This window comes from Phocoena sinus, chromosome 9 (genome assembly GCF_008692025.1).
Source record: "Phocoena sinus isolate mPhoSin1 chromosome 9, mPhoSin1.pri, whole genome shotgun sequence".
Taxonomy (NCBI): Eukaryota; Metazoa; Chordata; class Mammalia; order Artiodactyla; family Phocoenidae; genus Phocoena; species Phocoena sinus.
The window spans coordinates 29,752,164-29,770,469 of NC_045771.1; the positions used below are offsets into that span (position 1 = coordinate 29,752,164).

At 42.2% G+C, this 18,306-nt stretch overlaps 1 protein-coding gene across 4 annotated transcripts in view; it reads left to right on the forward strand.

Moving 5' to 3' along the window:
* Window positions 1-882: 882 nt before the first annotated feature.
* Window positions 883-18,306, forward strand: part of TSPAN12 (tetraspanin 12) — a 65,482-nt gene continuing 48,058 nt past the window's right edge. Inside the window, exons 1-4 of one of the 4 annotated variants that reach the window (XM_032643777.1) lie at window positions 883-1,223; window positions 1,464-1,632; window positions 2,598-2,733; window positions 16,843-16,925. In XM_032643777.1, coding sequence (XP_032499668.1) covers window positions 2,668-2,733; window positions 16,843-16,925 — 149 coding nt within the window. In that variant the 5' untranslated portion in view covers window positions 883-1,223; window positions 1,464-1,632; window positions 2,598-2,667. Of the gene's footprint in view, window positions 1,224-1,309; window positions 1,633-2,323; window positions 2,434-2,597; window positions 2,734-3,634; window positions 3,706-16,842; window positions 16,926-18,306 lie in introns of those variants that run through there. The other 3 variants (XM_032643776.1, XM_032643778.1, XM_032643779.1) reach the window with 3 other exon arrangements.

The following is an 18,306-nucleotide window of genomic DNA, read 5'->3' on the forward strand; positions in this document are numbered from 1 at the left end:
CTGCCCTCAGTGTGGGGATTTTTCTATCACTTAGAGGAATGTGTAGCACCAACAGCATTCAGATGGTGGGTGGTTTCAGCAGCCCTCTGCTTGTAACTGGCATACACCCTAATTTGAGCAGTAACTGAGGATTAAAGTGGGTTTCTTTGCTCTTCTCTATGACTCCAGAAGATACTCTGTTGCCAGAGGTAGTGTCATTTGATGGATGACTGGACATTTTTCTTGGTATTTGGAGTTGATGGCTTTCGTGCTCTTTGGAGCTTGCTGCCTTACACACAGCTTAGTGACTTGCTTGCCAAGACTTTTCCTCCCATAACCCAGGACACTCAAGTTCTCTTTAGGTCTTAATTTTACTTCTCTCCACATGAGAGTGTGTGTTTCTTCGTCACCCTGGTCTTGTAGCAACTGACTCTAGATAGGCGGTGATGGACACAGGACTCCATTTTATTCCCCACCCCCCCAAGGAAATTTAAGGAGGACTCCTATTATTAGGTTTTCTCAAAGATGTTTATATTTCAAGTAATTCACATTTGTTAGTGAAGTTTTATTTGCCACACAATGCACACAGAAGCAGTCATAAATGTGGACTATCACAAGGCATAAAACATCAAAATTCCACCATATTTTATGTCTGAAATTTCTTACTTTCAAAAGGGAAGGTACTTTTAGAAGTATAGTCTCCTACTATGAATACTTCCTGAATTTTTTGTTAAAAAAACTCAAAACCCATTACCATATACACAATTCAAGATAAATTACCCTGTTAAAGCTCAAACAATCCTATTGGGAGAAAATTTTTGAAACTTTGCATTACTTGTGAAAGAGTTAAACATGTTCTTCCTATTCTGGCCGTCAGATCTCCACATGTCTACCCTGGGGTGTAAGTAAATGCTATTAGTGCACCATGGAAGTGGGAAAGAACTGTTTTTTTTTAAATCAGGGAGGGCAACAAAGCAATAAGAAGGAGCACAGGGCACCATGTTAGTGACAAATCGCAGGAGGTGGTTCTAGAAAGGTTGTGAAAACTAGTTTCTCATTGCAGGAATCGGGTTGGGCCACTCCTTCACCCCCCTTCTCAAACACAAATATTTTCATATAATAAAAGCCTGTTCCCTATGGTTATAACCCAGCCTCCCCTCCTCCGACACCACCATTTTTAAGGGGCTTGCTGCGCGGACTTCTCCAAAGTCCCTAGGTTTTTTCTCCCTCTGGCCCTTGTAAAGGTGAGGCGTCCCTTCGGGGACTCACGCCGCGTGAGGGGACCAGAAACACCCATTAGGATCCAACCCGGGCAGCCGGCGGCCCGAGCATGCGCTGAGAGTTCGTGCAGCTGGCCCTGGCTGCCGCCGCTGCCTCGTCCGGACTTGGCGAGGACTTGGGAGGGACAGCGGCGCTGGGAGGTGGCTTAGCAGAGACTTTCCAGCAACTGCTGCCCAGGACTTTTTTTTTCCCCCTTTTCCCAGGAGGCGGCGACGGCGGCGGCGGGGGGAGAGGAAGAGAAGGAAGCTTCTCCAGTTTGAGTCAATGCAGCCCTGCGGCTTTCCAGGAGGAGCGTCGCTGCCCCGATGAGCCCCCGCAGTGCGTCCCCGACTGTCCCCAGGCGGGATCGGGGCGCGGAGCCCAGCGCCGACGGTGAGTGGCCGCGCGTCTCTCGTCCTTCCTGCCCGCTGTCCCGCCAGCCCGCCGGCGGCGGCTGCCCCCGGCGCTGTGTGCTAAACTACTTAGAGTGCTGGCTTCGGGGCTCCCCGCCGCCGGCGCTTCCCCGCGCGCCCTGCCGGGGGCGCGCGCCCGGCTGGCGGGGCGGCTGACCGCGCTCGGCTTTGTGCTCCTCGGGCGGCTGGGCGAGCCGGGTCGCGGCCGGGGCCGGGGCCGGGGGAGGGGGACGTGAATGACTAACCCGGCGTCTGCACAGCTGCACCGGCCCTAATTCCCGTGCGCCCCTCCCCGCTCCCCGCCCGCCGCCCCCGGCTAATCCATCATTCCGGGGCCCAAACATCATTTCTCGTGTTCTCCCGGAGAAACCCTAGTCTCCGGGCGGAATCCCAGCTCAGCGCTGCGCCCCCTCCAGTGCCCCGCGTTCACACCCGAGCTGCGGGATGGCGAAGGGAGTGCGGAGGTGGGGGGCCCAGGAACTGTCCCAGTGAGAGGAACACTCTCACCTTCGGTGTCGCCCGCGGCGTCTGTGACATCTCCGGGGGGGGAGGGCGGGAGTGTGGTTTCCAACCTTCGGGACAGTTCGGAGCAGATCTCTCCCCGAGGAGGGGCGTGGACTGAGGGAGGTTTTAAAGAGCGTCTCATCAGAATTCAGAGGACACCGCCGCGTGTCCCCTGAGAACCCGAGTTTACTGCGCGCCTTCATTCATCCGGGGAGACAATCTTTTCTCTCCCCAGCACGTGTTATCTGAAGCCTGTTTGGAACTTTGGGGAGTTTAGGTTACTATTATAACTTTAACAAATGACTTTCGATGAAGCGATGTCTCGAATGAACTAGGCTTCGGACCAGACCTGCACCCAGCTGAGGGCTGGCAGAGGAGGGATGGGCTGGGGGTGAGGAGCGCGGTGGTGAGAAGTCCCCTGTTATCCCCCGCCCTCTGCAGATCGCTGCTGTTTTGCCCGTGGGGGTAGGATGTGGTGAAAGGATGGGGCTTCTCCCTCCCGGGGCTCACAATGGCCAGAGAAGATTCTGTGAAGTGTTTGCGCTGCCTGCTCTACGCGCTCAATCTGCTCTTTTGGGTAAGTCAAGCAGTCCACTGCACCAACAGGTGGGGACGGCTGGACTCGGTTTCCTATAGCCACCACATAATGCGCCAAAGGGCATGGCTAAGCATTAATTAATTACATGGGATCACACCGTCTATTTTTCAGAGAAGTAAATTTTGACCTTAAAATGCCTTTGATCTAGCTCAAGTTCCATTTGTAATTAGAAAAAAGAAATCCACCGCTGGATACTAGTGGCAGTAAGATTAGACTTGAAGTTAATCTGGGGATATAAATAAATGCACGTGCTTGTGCTTGTAGATAAGAAAATTTTGACACACTACTTAGGGAACTGCTTGTTTTCAGGAATTTCAGATAACTGTGCAAGCCATAAATTGTTTCCTTACGTCATCCTATAAAATCTGGTGGGGGCAGAAGTCTTACTATGTTTTTGTAGGAATTCATACCCAGATATCCTATCAGAAGACTAAATAGATTTTTCTGGGAGATTCCATATAGTCTGAAAAGGTGGTTTCCGTGTAACTATTTCTAAGTTGGCAAAGCTTTAAGGAATTTTGTGTATGCTTTTGGAAAATCCCATAACCATTTAAGGAAATAAAATACATAAAATTTAACAAGCTCATGGAAATCTTTATGCCCTGTGAGTTAGTGACTTTTTATGCATTGCACCCAGGCATAAATTTTCATTAAGTGTTATTAATAATCACATTGTTATTTACAAAACTTTTGAGGAAACTCTAAAAATTTAAACGTTGAATGTTGCTTCAGGAAGCTGTCCTGCTTAAGCAGTTAGTTTTTTTCCCCCACATTTGTGTTCTATTAATAATTTATATTCAAAACGTTCTGTTACAGTTTTTAATGAGTAATTTATTTATTTGGCTGACTAGCTGGCATTTACCAGCTTTTTTTTTTGTAGGGTTATGACATGTGGTCTCTAGAGAATGACATTTTGGTTGAACTACTCCTTATGGATGGCTCCATTTTAAGGTGACAAATTAAGCCTTACGTGAGGAAGTAATCTGAAAGATATCTAAACTGGCAACTTTTTTTCTCAACATGAAACTTAAAGAATTGAGTTGTTATATTCACCACTTGGAAATATAAAATACCTAACTGATCTTATTGCAGTTTTTAATTCTAAAAATGTACAAATTAAATGTACATTTAATTTAAATGTACAAACTTAATTTAATTAAGGTCATTAAATTACCTGCTTAGCTATAGGGTATTAAGATTTTGAACTTTGTTCCTTTAAAATGTGTGATAATTGTCACTTCTGTTTATTAGTTTTTCACTTTTCTACTTTATTGTTTTCAATTACAGAATCGTCACATTTTTATAACTAAAAGGGGATTTAAGATGATCTGGTCGAACTTCCTTACTTTGGGAATGAGAAAACTAAGTGTAGGTTAGTGATGGGAAGCCAAAGGTCAGATGGCCCAATGGTGACAGTGCCGGGAGCAGAACTCAGCTTTCTTGCCCCTAGACAGTGCCTTTACATGGACGATTACTGTGTTCGAACCTTGGAATTACTAGGACTTTTTTTGTGCAACATAGAATAATGTTTTGGAAATTTTCTCAATAACTTGTATTATGTGTGTGTGTGGAGGGGAACCCAAATCACTTAACAAAAATATTACTCTTCTGAGTAATGACATTTGCGTAAAAATGCCTATTCCTAAAACTCCTCCAGGGCTCTTTGTGTCCCCAAAGAATGTAAAATGTTATTTCTTTGTTGTTATCCTGTACTTCAACATTCTCACTTTCTGTGTGTTCTGATTTATTAAAATTGCTTCCCCCTTTCTCCAGCCCTCCTCTTCTCCAAATATCATCTCCCCACCAACAAAATAATCCGAGTTTACTGCCTACTCAGCATCCCTCTGTATTTTTGTTTATTTTATTATTATTTTTTTTTTATTTTGCTGTACGCGGGCCTCTCACTGTTGTGGCCTCTCCCGTTGCGGAGCACAGGCTCCAGACGCGCAGGCTCAGCGGCCATGGCTCACAGGGCCAACCGCTCCGCGGCATGTGGGATCCTCCTGGACCGGGGCACGAACCCGTGTCCCCTGCATCGGCAGGTGGACTCTCAACCACTGCGCCACCAGGGAAGGCCTATTTTTCTTTATTTCATACAAAGATGTATTTACTCATACCTGTCCACGTATACCCATTCATGTACATTCATATAGACATTCATGACATTTTTTGTTAGGTTGTTTTTCTCATTTGGTTAGAGTTGCAGGAGCGGGATTGCTATGTCAGAGGATATGTAATGATGACAACAAAATAGCGAACATTTATGTAGTTCTTACTATGTTTGCCAGGCACGTTTAAGTGTCTCAGTTTCCTAGTCTGCAAAATAGGAATGGTAGTTCCTATTTTTTAGAGTTTTTTAGAGTTGTTGGGGTATTAGACTCATTATATGTGAAGTGCTTGAACAGTGGCACTTAATAAGCGCTATCTATGTCGTAGCGGTAGCAGTAGTAGCTGTAGTACCCGCAGTCGTTACTACTACTACAATAATGATGCTCACTAGTAGTTTACTGTAATAAGTAGATTACCAGGAGATGGATTGATGAGTCAAAGGAATCCTTGTAGTAGTAATGGTTATTGTTGTGATTAATACTGCTACTATTGCTACCGCTCCTCCATTCCTTTGACCCAGTAATCCTGTCCTGGGAATCTATCCCCTAGAAATAGAAGCACCAATATACCTCATTATATGTACATCATATACATATAATGTTGCTGCCATCTTATGAAACTTTTAAATTTTTACTAATCTAAGAGGTTTAAAGTGTTATTTCACTGTTACTTTATTCTTTACCTCCCCCACTATCACTGAGCTTGAGCATCACTTTATATAAACAAAGTTTTATATGTTTTTTGGTAGAATTTTTCTCTAGAATTTTATATAATCTTTTTTTATTCTTCTGTTCTTTTAAAGCACCTGCCTTTCTTGTCTTGATTAAGGTTTCTTTTTCTTTGAGAATATTTTATACAATTAAAATATCTGTCAGGAGTTTTTTGGAATTATATGAAATGTATATGCTAACTTTGGGGACATTGGTGTTATTCTTTCAATGTTAAAGCAGTGTTTGCAGATCCTATATTTCCTTACTTGTGCCTCACACATTCCTGGGCATCCTTACACTACTCTTTCATCTAATTCTCATCTAATTCTCATTTTCCACCTGGAAAATGGCGGGTGGTGGTAAAGAGAAGTTACTCAGTGAAGCTCATTAACTTGCCAGTAAGTAGCAGAACAAGGATTCAAAGTCCAATTTTTTTTTTCTCTAAGTGCGGCAGAAGTTGTACTATTGGAAACGGTGCTGAATTTATTTGCAGCAGAGAAATAAACATCTTCAGTAGGAAGGGATTAGCTGTCCACCTGCTCATTCCAAGTCCCCTAGAGCAGTGCTTCTCAAACCTCCACGTGCATACAGATCACCTGGGCATCTCGTTAAAATGCAAATTCTGATTCAGTATGTCTGGGGCTGGACCTGAGAGTCTGCATTTCTCAAAAGCCCCTCTGTGACACTGTTGCTGCTGGTCTGAGTGCCCCATCTGGAGGAGCAAGGCTTTAGTCCTTGCTTTTAGTTCTCATTGGAATTAGAAGGAGAACAAACTAGTGTGGCGTGAACCTGAGCTCATCCTGAGTGTGGAGAGGGCGACTGTACTGGCCTCTAGTTTTGTGGGATTGAGATACCTGCACTCATTAATTGCAGGATCAAAAGCTGTATCCTTTTACTCTTCTCCTAGCATCTGAAATAGACTTTTTCTTATCTATTTCTACTATACTGGTATCCTCTCCCCTTCTCTACCCAACAAAGATTTTAGGGAAAGAAAAATAAATCTTATTTGGAAAAACACTGAGGACCTATACGATTTTGTTTTTCTGTTCTGGGAGTTGAATATCAAACAGTGAATTTTTTTTTTCAGTAAAAACGTGTATCTTGCATATTTAATTTTTTTAAGTGGGTGGTATAGACCTGTCTAAGAGGAAACAATCCACAGAATATTCAAGATCACAGATGCACTGCATTCCTTCATTGCTGTGGATCCGGTCACCTTGATTTGCCATCTGTTGAAGTGGCTCTTTCACTTGTAAAGAAGCATGATCCCGGTTCAGCTCTACTGGGGCTGGCAGACAGATACTGGACCTTCGAGGTTTGTCATGAGTTTTGTGGATTTGTAATGGGAAAGGCAATTGTAATTGTAAAGGGAATTGGCACATGAGACACAGTGCACGTGAGTAAACTGCCCTGAGAGCTCTTTGGAGACCATGATTCACATTCTGGCCACGATAGAGCAAGGAAATGGGTTATTTTTACTTCAAATGTATCACACTTTTACTTTTTAAATGCCATAGTATTTCATAAATGAAAGCTTTCCTCCATTTTAAAGACAACTTCTGTGGCTTTATGATGTGAGTGTTTGCCATTCTTAGATGATAATTTTCTGCTGTTGGAAAAATGGATACATATGGTTCTTTTTGGAAATTCTTGAAGTTGGTGAACACTTAACATTCATCACGTTTGTTTATTATTTTCTAAAAGTATAATATCCCACCTGTAGTTTTAAACTCTTTTTTCTCACCAGCAGATAAGAGCCATTGTCTTTCACTTACCATTACCAAAGAGTAGCAAGAGAGAGGAACTACCCTCGACAAAATATGAAAAGAAGCTTATAAAAGAAAGCCTAAAAAGCAGATAGGAAATCTGGTTCACACTTTTGGGACATATGCAAGCTAGATGAAGAAAACAGAAGACTCAATGTTTTGTTTCTTTTTCTCCGGTTTTCTATAGTGAACCTTAGGTGTCTGACCCCCGTAGACCCTAAAGAGATTCTTGGCAAGCGGGTATTTGCATTCACACAGCATTTATATACTCATGTTAAAATACTACTTTTTAAATTGTTGCTCTCCACCCCCCCACAATTTTGTACTATGAAAGGCATTCCAGTTTACTTTAACTCTTCCTAAGGAATAAAGGAGAGCCCTTCGAGAAATGTTAGTGCTTTTTAAAAATAAACATTAAATAAGCTTTAGTCTCAGGGGCAAAGCTAATACACTTTTCTTAATGCGGTTGGCTCAGCTGAGCAAAGACAGGCCACTGCATGCTTCTTGAGGAAGCATTTCGAGAAGGAGAAGGGCGTGGAGGCTTCCTTGGGGCCCAGCCCTGCTGCCAACTGGACTCACAGGCCCCTCAGGCATCGTTCCCCACTCAGAACCAGTCACAGGCTGGGCCATTGGGCTGCACAGAAACTACGGTGTAGAATGAGGCCTTTCACCCTTCTTTTGCCTGCATTGCCTATAGGGTGACCAGATCATTTATTGTGGAAATCAGGACAATTTTGAGAGTGAAGTTATAAGGGGTTGTCTCTATTAATAATGATGACAGGACAACAGAGGCTTAAAGTGGAACCATCCTGGTCAGAGCAGGATGTATGGTCACCCTGTCTGCAGGGCAACATGATCTATAAAAACTATTAGTCAGCACAGCTCCAAGGTGCTATTGATTTATTCATCCTTAATTAGTAGATGTTCGTGCTTAAATGATGCCCACAAGGAATCTTCGGAACTTGTTTCAGCCATCATTTACAGTGCCCGTGCTTTCAGGCAAATAGTCTGATCTGTTTGCTTTTTTTCTGCTGCTCCCGGCTCCCCCCCAGACCCCCAGAAGGGAAGCTGGTTGAGGCATGAACTGATTAAAAGGTGGATGGGAGCAGGCTTGGGAACTGAGACAGACATGTTCCTGGGAAGTATTTGCCTTGGGCTGCTAGCCTCCAAATTATCAAAAATTGATTTACCGGGCTTCCTTGGTGGCGCAGTGGTTGAGAGTCCGCCCGCCGATGCAGGGGACACGGGTCCGTGCCCCGGTCCGGGAAGATCCCACATGCCGCGGAGTGGCTGGGCCCGTGAGCCATGGCTGCTGAGCCTGCGCGTCTGGAGCCTGTTGCTCCGCAACGGGAGAGGCCACGATAGTGAGGCCCGCGTACCGCAAAAAAACAAAAACAAAAACAAAAAACATTGATTTACCTTTACATTTTAATAAATAATAATTGGAATCCTTTTGTTTTTAAGAAAAAAGGGGAATTTTAAAAGCGTCTAGTTCAATTTTTCCATTTTCATCATGAGCGAAAAGAGTTTCTAAAAGTTTGAATTACTCGTCCAAGTTCTCTGTAGAGACAGAAATGTAACTAAGTTCCTGGTCTCTCTTCCACATTCTGCTCTTTGCTAACAGATTTGACATAGAAAGAAAAGTTTAGGTGGCTGGCTTTAGACATCTGTCAGCCTTGAGCAGAAATGATTAGTGTTACTGTCACCTTACATAAGACTATATATTATATATGCCAGACAGTTGAAGGATGTAAATGTCTATTTTTTGACTGCAACCTTACTTCCTGGAAACTATAGGTATACATTTCATAATAAATTCTGATATAGGAAACAACTTGATTCTTGTTATTTTTTTTTACATGATTAAATTCAAGCAAAACCAGAATATATCTGCAACACAGCAAATTTCATTTTTATAAATATTTGTTGAGAGCTAGCACTTTCTGAACGTTTTTTGCAAGACAGAAGGTGGCAGAGGTCCTGCCAAGTAGTATATTAAATATATTTCTCTAAAGTAATCATTGTGTTATTTTCTAAATATTTCCTTGAACTACAGATAATATTTTGCAATATTGGAGAAGATGTAAGGAGCTATAAACCTAGTTACATGTGATAACTACAGTGTCCTAATAATTTAATCATCATGAATGACAGTTGAAGAATGATTTTATTTTAATTTGGAAAGTTAGTAGAAAATTCCATTATTTGTAAGGAGTCCTGAGTTGGTTGCATAATTTGTCCTTCTAGATTTAATAGCATTAGGATTAGTTATTGAAGTGACCTTGTCTCATTTTAGCTTAGTTCCTTGCTATAGCATGCACTGTATCTGTTGTTACTGTTATTATTTTCTCAACAGTAAGTAAAATCGCTCTTTGAGAATTGAACTGTTCTCAGCCATTTAATGCGGCTGGAAATAAGGTCATAATAAAAAGCAGTGTATTTTCAGAATTGCTTGTTTTACTGTGAGATAAAGCTTTGTGTTGATATTATTTATTTCTACTGATGTTCTCTGCACAGCTACAATGCTTCGGTGACTACAGTGAAAAAAACAGCGGGGCTAAGTAGAATGCAACATTTGTAGTTTAAACGACTTTTGAGAACACTTAAGCCAGCTTCTGACCTGATATATAAATTTTTCATCATGTAATTCAGCAAGCATCTCTCCACTGGAAAACTTCCAGTGATAGAAAGCTCAGTTCTACTTAAAGCATCTCCTAATTTTGCTAAAGTTCTCCAATAGTTAGCTTATCTGGCAAGTTGAAATCATCTTTCTTTAATTATTTTCTCATTCATTGATCTAATATGTATCAGGTCTTACTACTGGGCCTGGTACTCTACTGTGAGATGGGGCTAGAGGCAGTGGTCTGTGTCCTCTAGTGGAATGAGATGGGTGGGTAAAAATAGGAGATGGTAGATAACTGCTCTGTGAAGTCTAGACAAGAGTGTTGACTCTGGGTAAGGAGGGAGCTGGGAGGAAAACTTTACATTCTAGCTGATGTTTGAGCTGGTCTTTAAGGATAAGGTTGCTCTGCTCATGATATGGAAAGGCTGGGGCAGGATTGCATTCCAGGCAGAGGGAACTGCATGGGCAAAGCCATAGGTTTGGGAGGTCTGTGTGGTGCATATCAGAGAAGCACAAGCAGGACTTTTGTCATCCAAGGACAGAATGTGTGTGGGAAGGAGTTGGCAGGAAATAAGTTGAAGAGATAGGTCAAAAGGTGACTGAAGAGGGCCTGTGTGTCCTGCTGTAGAGTTTAAACTTATTCTCTAAGAGAGAGTTGGGGGAAGTGGAAGTGAGAGATGGGGAGGGGCCCCAAGGGGCAGCTATTAGAGCTTTATAAGCAGAATCGCTCGATCTGTGTTTTATAAAGCTAACTGAAGGGTGAATTTGAGGTGGAATCTGTGAGCTGGAGAGTTCTATTATAAGGTGATTATAATTGCCTGGCAAGAGACTGAGGGCTTGAACTAGCCAGAATGGCAGGAAAGGGGGAGGAATTTATCAGGTGTGTTGCAGGAACAATCCGTTGGACTTGAAAGCAATTAGATGTAGGACTGAGGAAGAGGGAGAGGTTCAGGCTGCTTGCCAAGGTGCCAGTGGATGTGACTGAAGCATTGATTATACCATTTACCGAGACAGGAAAAACAGTGGGAGGGACACACAGGTTTCGAGAGGAATGAAAATGAGTTCAGTTTTAGAGATGTCAAAAATAAGAATGGCTATGGAAGTCCAATAGACAGTTCTATCCAGAGAGGCCTTTCCCGTCCATTTGTTAGACCTTCAAATATCCGAAGATTACATCTATGAACTGATTTAAGAGTTGTCTCCTAAACTGAGAAAGGTTAAGAGAAAGGCCTGAGGTCAAAAGGAATAGGTAATATGTATAAGGTAGTAACAGGGAATATGTGTAAGAATCCTACAATTTTTTCATCCTGTGAATGCTCTATGAAGTTGGACTTGCTATTATAACATTTTATATAGGAGGAAACTGAAGCTTAGGAAAGATTAAATGACATACCCGAAGTCATATAGATGAAAAGGAGCAGAGCTGGAATTCAAATTCAAACCAAGCCTTTTTTTTTTTTGCGGTACGCGGGCCTCCCACTGCTGCGGCCTCTCCCGCTGCGGAGCACAGGCTCCGGACGCGCAGGCTCAGCGGCCATGGCCCACGGGCCCAGTCGCTCCGCGGCATGTGGGATCCTCCCGGACCGGGGCACGAACCCGCGTCCCCCTCATCGGCAGGCGGACTCCCAACCACTGCGCCACCAGGGAAGCCCAAACCAAGGCTTTTTGATACAATTGCTTCTTATGGTCATTGTGGTCAAGAGCATATGCCTCACGATGACCTCTAAGACCGTGTGCTCTGACCTCTGCCTGGCTTTCCATTCTTGCTCCCTGCCGGTTTCCCTTCCTTGCACATATCATGCTGCCTTCCACCCCGGGGCCTTTGCTGTTCTTTCTGACTGGAATGTTATTTTCAACCTCCCTTTCCCTAATGAACTTGATAATTATCTTTCAGATCTTAGCTGTCTGCAGAAGTCCCCTTGACCCCATGGAATAGGTCAGTCACCCCAAAAGGATTTTGTTTTAATATTTATTATTATTTTTAAATTGATTTATTTATTAGGCTGAGCTGGGTCTTAGTTGCAGCACGCGGGGTCTTCATGGCATGTGTGGGATCTTCGTTGTGGCATGCGGGATCTTTTAGTTGCATCATAAGGGATCTAGTTCCCTGACCAGGGATAGAACCTGGGCCCCCTGCATTGGGAGCATGGAGTCTTAGCCACTGGACCACCAGGGAAGTCCCCCAAAAGAAGTTCTTACAGCAACTTGTATTATTCCTTCCTAGTACTTATTACACTTTGCAGTTACACATTTGTGTCTCTGATGAGTTGACTAACACTTGACTAACACGTGATCTCTTCACTTAGTAAATTTCATCATAGAATCGAGCTGGTGCCTGTTATTGCCGATCAGTATATATCTCTAGCACATTGCACAGTACCTGACAAAGAGCAGCTGATCAATACATATTTTTTGAAAGAAAGAATAACTTTCTTTTCAGAAACCCATGGGTTTTCAGAACCCATGCTCTTAACTGTTTTACAGTACTAGAAATGTTTTGGAATATGCCGTTTTAAAAAATGACATTTTTGTTATGAATGGAAGTACTGTGTATATAATGACAACCACTGATACTATATCATGCAAAATGAAGAATCTGATAATTTATTGATAGCTGTCTTAGAGCTATGATATTGAAAATTGGCTAAACAGCCTGTGAGAAATTAAAGGATGGAGAAATCAAGATCGGTTATTATTTCGAAGAATGATAAAGAGGGGAGAATTATTTATAACTGCAAAAGAATTAAGGTAATTAAATAAAATAGCACATTAGTAGACTTTCCCGTTCCCCTGAAACATATAAGGTATTTGAAGGCCCACATATAGCCAAGTAGAGGGAGACCACTTAGCCTCAGATTTAATCAAGCAGTCCATGGTCCCCTGCTAGCCCTGTGTGTTGTAATAGGTACTGTGATTATTGAGGTTTGGTAAGATCGACAGATCAGGAGACAGCTGCCATTGAAAAGATAGTCCGTTACACTCACAGAGCCTAAGAGATAGAGTACAGGTCTCCTCATGGTGGGGTCCATAGCGAGGCAGGGAGAGAGGGAAACTGAGCAAGTGCTTTCATTGGGGCTTCTTCAAGGAGGAACTGGCAAGGCAGGATAAGTAGGTTTTGCCTAGTTTGAATAATTTCAGCAGCCTCTGTCCCTAGTTGTCTGGCATCTGGACCTTGCGGTGATTCGGGCATGTGTAGGGTGGCCTGGAATGAGAGAGCTCAATAAAGGGGTGGTTGGGAGTGTGGGCTCCGGATTGGTTGGTTTGTATTTGAAAATGAAAACTGTGGGCCCTGAAGAAGGACTTCTCACAAGGGCGGGTGGAAGGTGGCCAAGGCAAGGTGACTCAGGCATATTATCAGTTTGTCCAGACCAAGGTGTGTCCAGCATAAGCATGTAGAACAGATGTTAAAGCATCAAGTTTACGAAGCTAGAAGCATGTTTAATACACTGTGGCTGATCCACTGGGTAACTTTTATGAAGTTTACAATCTGGTCTTCATTCCCAACAGGAATGAGGATAGTAATAAGTGGCCTAATTCTCCTCTGAACTGTGATCCCAGGGTTCTTAACCAGTTTTAAGCCATTGAGCCCTGAGCCCTCGTTCAGCAAAGAAAGTAGTTCAGACATTCAGACTGAGCCTGACCCCTACAGAGGACCTCCCCCTGCAACCCCACCCCTCCCTTGTTTTAAGGAACCCTGCGTGCTATGCAGGTGCATCCCCTCGCTGTTTGGGGAATATAAGGCTCGTTTCTAAACTTGGAAGGCATTTAGTGACTAACCCTGAAGCTTCAAAGATGAAGGCCTGGATTTGAATCCAGCCCTGCCATTTAGAATCTGCAAGACCTTGAACAGGTTACTTCACTTTTCCGTGCTTCATGTCACTTTTTACAGTCTGTCATTATCTGGCTTACATATTTATTCCTTGTGTTCTGTAAGAAGCCCCACAAAGGCTGACATCTTGCTTCTTTTATGCATTATTGGGTCTGTGACTCTAGCACAGACAGTACAAGGCAGATGGTTGGGGCTGAGTAAATGCAGTAGTTCCCCTTATCCTCGCTTTCACTTTCTGTAGTTTCAGTTACCCACGGTCAACAGTGTTCCAAAAATATAAAATGGAAAATTCCAGAAATCAACAATTCGTAAGTTTTATATTGTGTGCAGTTCTGAGAAGCGTGATGAAACCTCCCACTGTCAGGCCCAGGATGTGAATCATCCCTTTGTCCACTGTATCCAAGGTGTAGATGCTACCCGCCCATTATTATAGAAAAAAACATTAGTATATATAGGGTTTGGTACTCTCTAAGGTTTCAGGCATCCAGTGGGGTTCTTGGAAAATATCCCCCTCGGATAAGGCGGGGATCTACTGTATTTGCAACTGGATGAAAGATGCGTGAATTCGCTAGCTGCTTTTCCAAGCAGGTGGCCACGCTTCACTGTACAAGAGGTCACAGAGCTCCACGTGCTCTGCTGACCTAGGAGCCCTTATCCAGAAAGCATGTTTACAGCCACTCCTTGAGTCAGTAAAGACTCATTCCTATCTTGTATGTTCATTATTTCAGCATTTACAGAAAACCTGTAACATAATGGTAATCAATGTTCATTAAGATGCCAGAAATTATTAAAAATCAAATTAAGCTGAAATTCATTATACTGCACTTAAGAAGATAAGTGTAAGGCACAATTTGAGAAAGATTTCCATCAAAATAGGAAAGGCCTTCAGAACTTAGGGTTAACCCTTCAGCTTTTAGAAAAGCCTCCCAGGAAGACTCATTTTGAATGTGTTCTAGATAGTTGCTGTTTAAAAAAAAAAACTTTTTTAAAATTATGGACAATTAAAAACATACAGAAGTAGAAAGCATAGTATAATTAATCCCCAGTTACCAACACAGCCTCCACTTCTCACTTAACCCCCATGCATCGTGATTGTTTATTAAACCATTCAGCATGTGTCTGTAAAAGGTAAGGATTCTTAAAAAATATAATACTATTGTCATATCTAAAATAATAAACAATAATTTATTTTATGATGTCAATATTTTTTATTTTATTTATTTTTTTATACAGCAAGTTCTTATTAGTTATCTATTTTATACATATTAGTGTATATATGTCAATCCCAATCTCCCAATTCATTCCACCACCCCCTCCCCACCGCTTTCCCCCCTTGGTGTCCATATGTTTGTTCTCAACATCTGTGTCTATTTCTGCCTTGCAAACCGGTTCATCTGTACCATTTTTCTAGATTCCACATATATGCGTTAATATATGATATTTGTTTTTCTCTTTCTGACTTACTTCACTCTGTATGACAGTCTCTAGGTCCATCCACGTCTCTACAAATGACCCATTTTTTGTTCCTTTTTATGGCTGAGTAATATTCCATTGTATATATGTACCACATCTTCTTTATCCATTCGTCTGTCAATGGGCATTTAGGCTGCTTCCATGACCTGGCTGTTGTAAATATTTTCAAATATCCAATATCGCCAGTCTTCTCATAAATGGCTCTTTGTGGTTGATTCATTTAAATCAGGATCCAAACCAAGATCCTGACATTGCCTTGGACAATCTCTTTTAATTTATAACAGTTTCTCCTTCCTTCTTTTTGTTCCACCTGCCAGCTTTTTAAATTGAAGAAACCAGATCATTTGTTCTGTAAAATTTCTTATATTCTTGATTTTGTTGATTGCATCCGCATGGTGACATTTAACAAGTTTAAATCTGTTCCCTGTATTTCCTATAAACTGATAGAGCTGGAGGCTTAATTAGATTCAGGTTTGACTTTTTGGTTAAATTAACCTCAAAGGTATCTCTGAGTACTTCTGATTGCATCATATTGGGGACATTATTATATCCAGTTGCCTCTTTTTATGATACTAAGATTGCTCAGGGCATCTGGTATTTTATGTCAACCTTACCTCTCCATTCTTAAAGTCCCCATCAGCCTTTCACTTAATGCAGTAGTTCTCAGCCCTTACTACCCATTAGAATATCTGTGGAGCCTTTATCCACTTTTGATGCCCAGACCCCACTTCCAAGAATTGATTCAGGGTGGATCTGGGCTCAGTAATTTTTCTAAGAGTCCTGGTTGATTCTGATGTACAGACAGGACTGAGAGCCACTGACTTGATAATTTTGGCAGTCGTTGAGGATCTTTGCCAAGAGAGCCATTATTTCAGAAAAGATTATCCAATAGTAACATTCTGTCATGCTTTCTGTACTTATTAGCAGACATTCTCCCATTAAAAACTTTCATTAAGTCTTTGGTTCTTTTCTTTAGTTCGTATAGGAAAGATTGGATAAATATTGGATTCTTATCAGTTTTCTGAATAATGAGTTGAATATCCAACATCCTCCAAAGCTGGCTAATGAGTTTTGTTTAACTATTATTGTGAATTCATAGATTTTAGCATATTGGATGTTTTAAACCGTTGCATTTATTATTATTATTATGACTATTATTTCCATGCTCAAATTGTTTAACTTTAGCCAATGGAAGTCCTTTGAAGTTAGCTCCTGTGATGTTTTTGGACAACATCAGTAGTATTTGATTGCTCCCTTGCTTTTACATATGACGTGTTTTAGGCTTATGTTGTACATTGGATAATTTAGTTGTTTTGTACAATTCCTGTCCTGAACTACCGTATCTAATAGTTCCGCTATCTGTATACTGTTTAGTGACATTTCTATTTAGTAGCTATGACATGATTACAAAACAGAATGGCAGATATTTATAGTAATAGTAAATTTCAACAGGTGGTAAATGGTAATTAGGAAAAAACATAATGATTATGTAAGTAAAATCCTTAATTTTTTATTATGAGTCCTGCAGAGCATGGTGCATAAATCCTTCGTCACCAGTTTGTATTTTTTTCCCCCCAGTTAATGTCCATCAGCGTGTTGGCAGTTTCCGCTTGGATGAGGGACTACCTAAATAATGTTCTGACTTTAACTGCAGAAACAAGGTAGGCTTTATGATTAATGATTGATTTCTAGGGCTTCCCTGGTGGCGCAGCGGTTGAGAGTCCGCCTACCGATGCAGGGGACACGGGTTCATGCCCCGGTCTGGGAAAATCCCACATGCCGCGGAGTGGCTAGCTCCGTGAGCCGTGGCCGCGGAGCCTGCGCGTCCGGAGCCTGTGCTCGGCAACGGGAGAGGCCACAACAGTGAGAGGCCTACGTACGGCAAAAAAAAAAAAAAAGAAAGAAAGAAAGATTGATTTCTTTCATCAGGGTTTCCTCAGACACTAGTTTCTAAGTAACATTGCCCTAGGGTGTTTAGACGGCAGTGCTCATCCACGATCGTTTGGAAAGTTTTTCCTGCCCATGGCAACACTTGCATTTTCCAGCATCTCATTAAGGTGTGCCACTGGTTCTAGAGGACACTTCTGGTTATGGTAATACCGCTCGCCTGTCCTTCTGACAGTGTGCCAGCCGTGTCATATTTGTGTATAAAGGACGACACAGCTACTTTTCCTTAAGAAAATGATCACCAACTTCTTCTTGCCTTCATATTCCTGAGCTAATGAAAACCAAACCCCAAATGTCATTTTCTTACCCAGTTTCAAGGATTGACTCACTAACATCTCAAAGGGCAAATTACTTAACTTCTCTGAGCCTCAGTTTCTTCATTTCTGAATGGGGATTGTATTAAATACCACTCTGAATTTTCCTAAGGATTAACTGAGATACATTTCTATAAAGTCCTTAACACGATGGAGCTTAGTAAGCACTTTGTAACGGTCGTTTTTTGTTATCTTAATTATTACTCGTACTGTTATGGCTCTAGTTAATAATTTTTTCATAGTCTTAGCAGAAAGCATTTTCCTCCCTTCCTTTTAATTCAGACCAATTTCCCTTCCATAGCAGTGTTTCACATCTTTGGGAAAGGTCATTTGTTGGGGAGAAAGTGCACACTGCATATGGAGTCCCAGACCAGAGAAGAGTAGGGAGAGTCTTCTCAGTTAAGAAATGTTGAAAAGGGTTTTCCTGGTGGCGCGGTGGTTAAGAATCCGCCTGCCAGTGCAGGGGCATGGGTTTGAGCCCTGGTCCAGGAAGATCCCACATGCCACAGAGCAACTAAGCCTGTGTGCCACAACTACTGAAGCCCACACACATAGAGCCTGTGCTCCGCAACAAGAGAAGCCACCAAAATGAGAAGCCCGTGCACCGCAACGAAGAGTAGTCCCTGTTTGCCGCAACTAGAGAAAGCCCGTGCGCAACAACAAAGACCCAATGCAGCCAAAAATAAATAAATAGATAAATAAATAAATAAATTTATAAACAAAAAAAGAAATAGTGAAAAGTCTCATGTGGTGTCCTCAGGTTAAGGCTTCAGAGCTAACA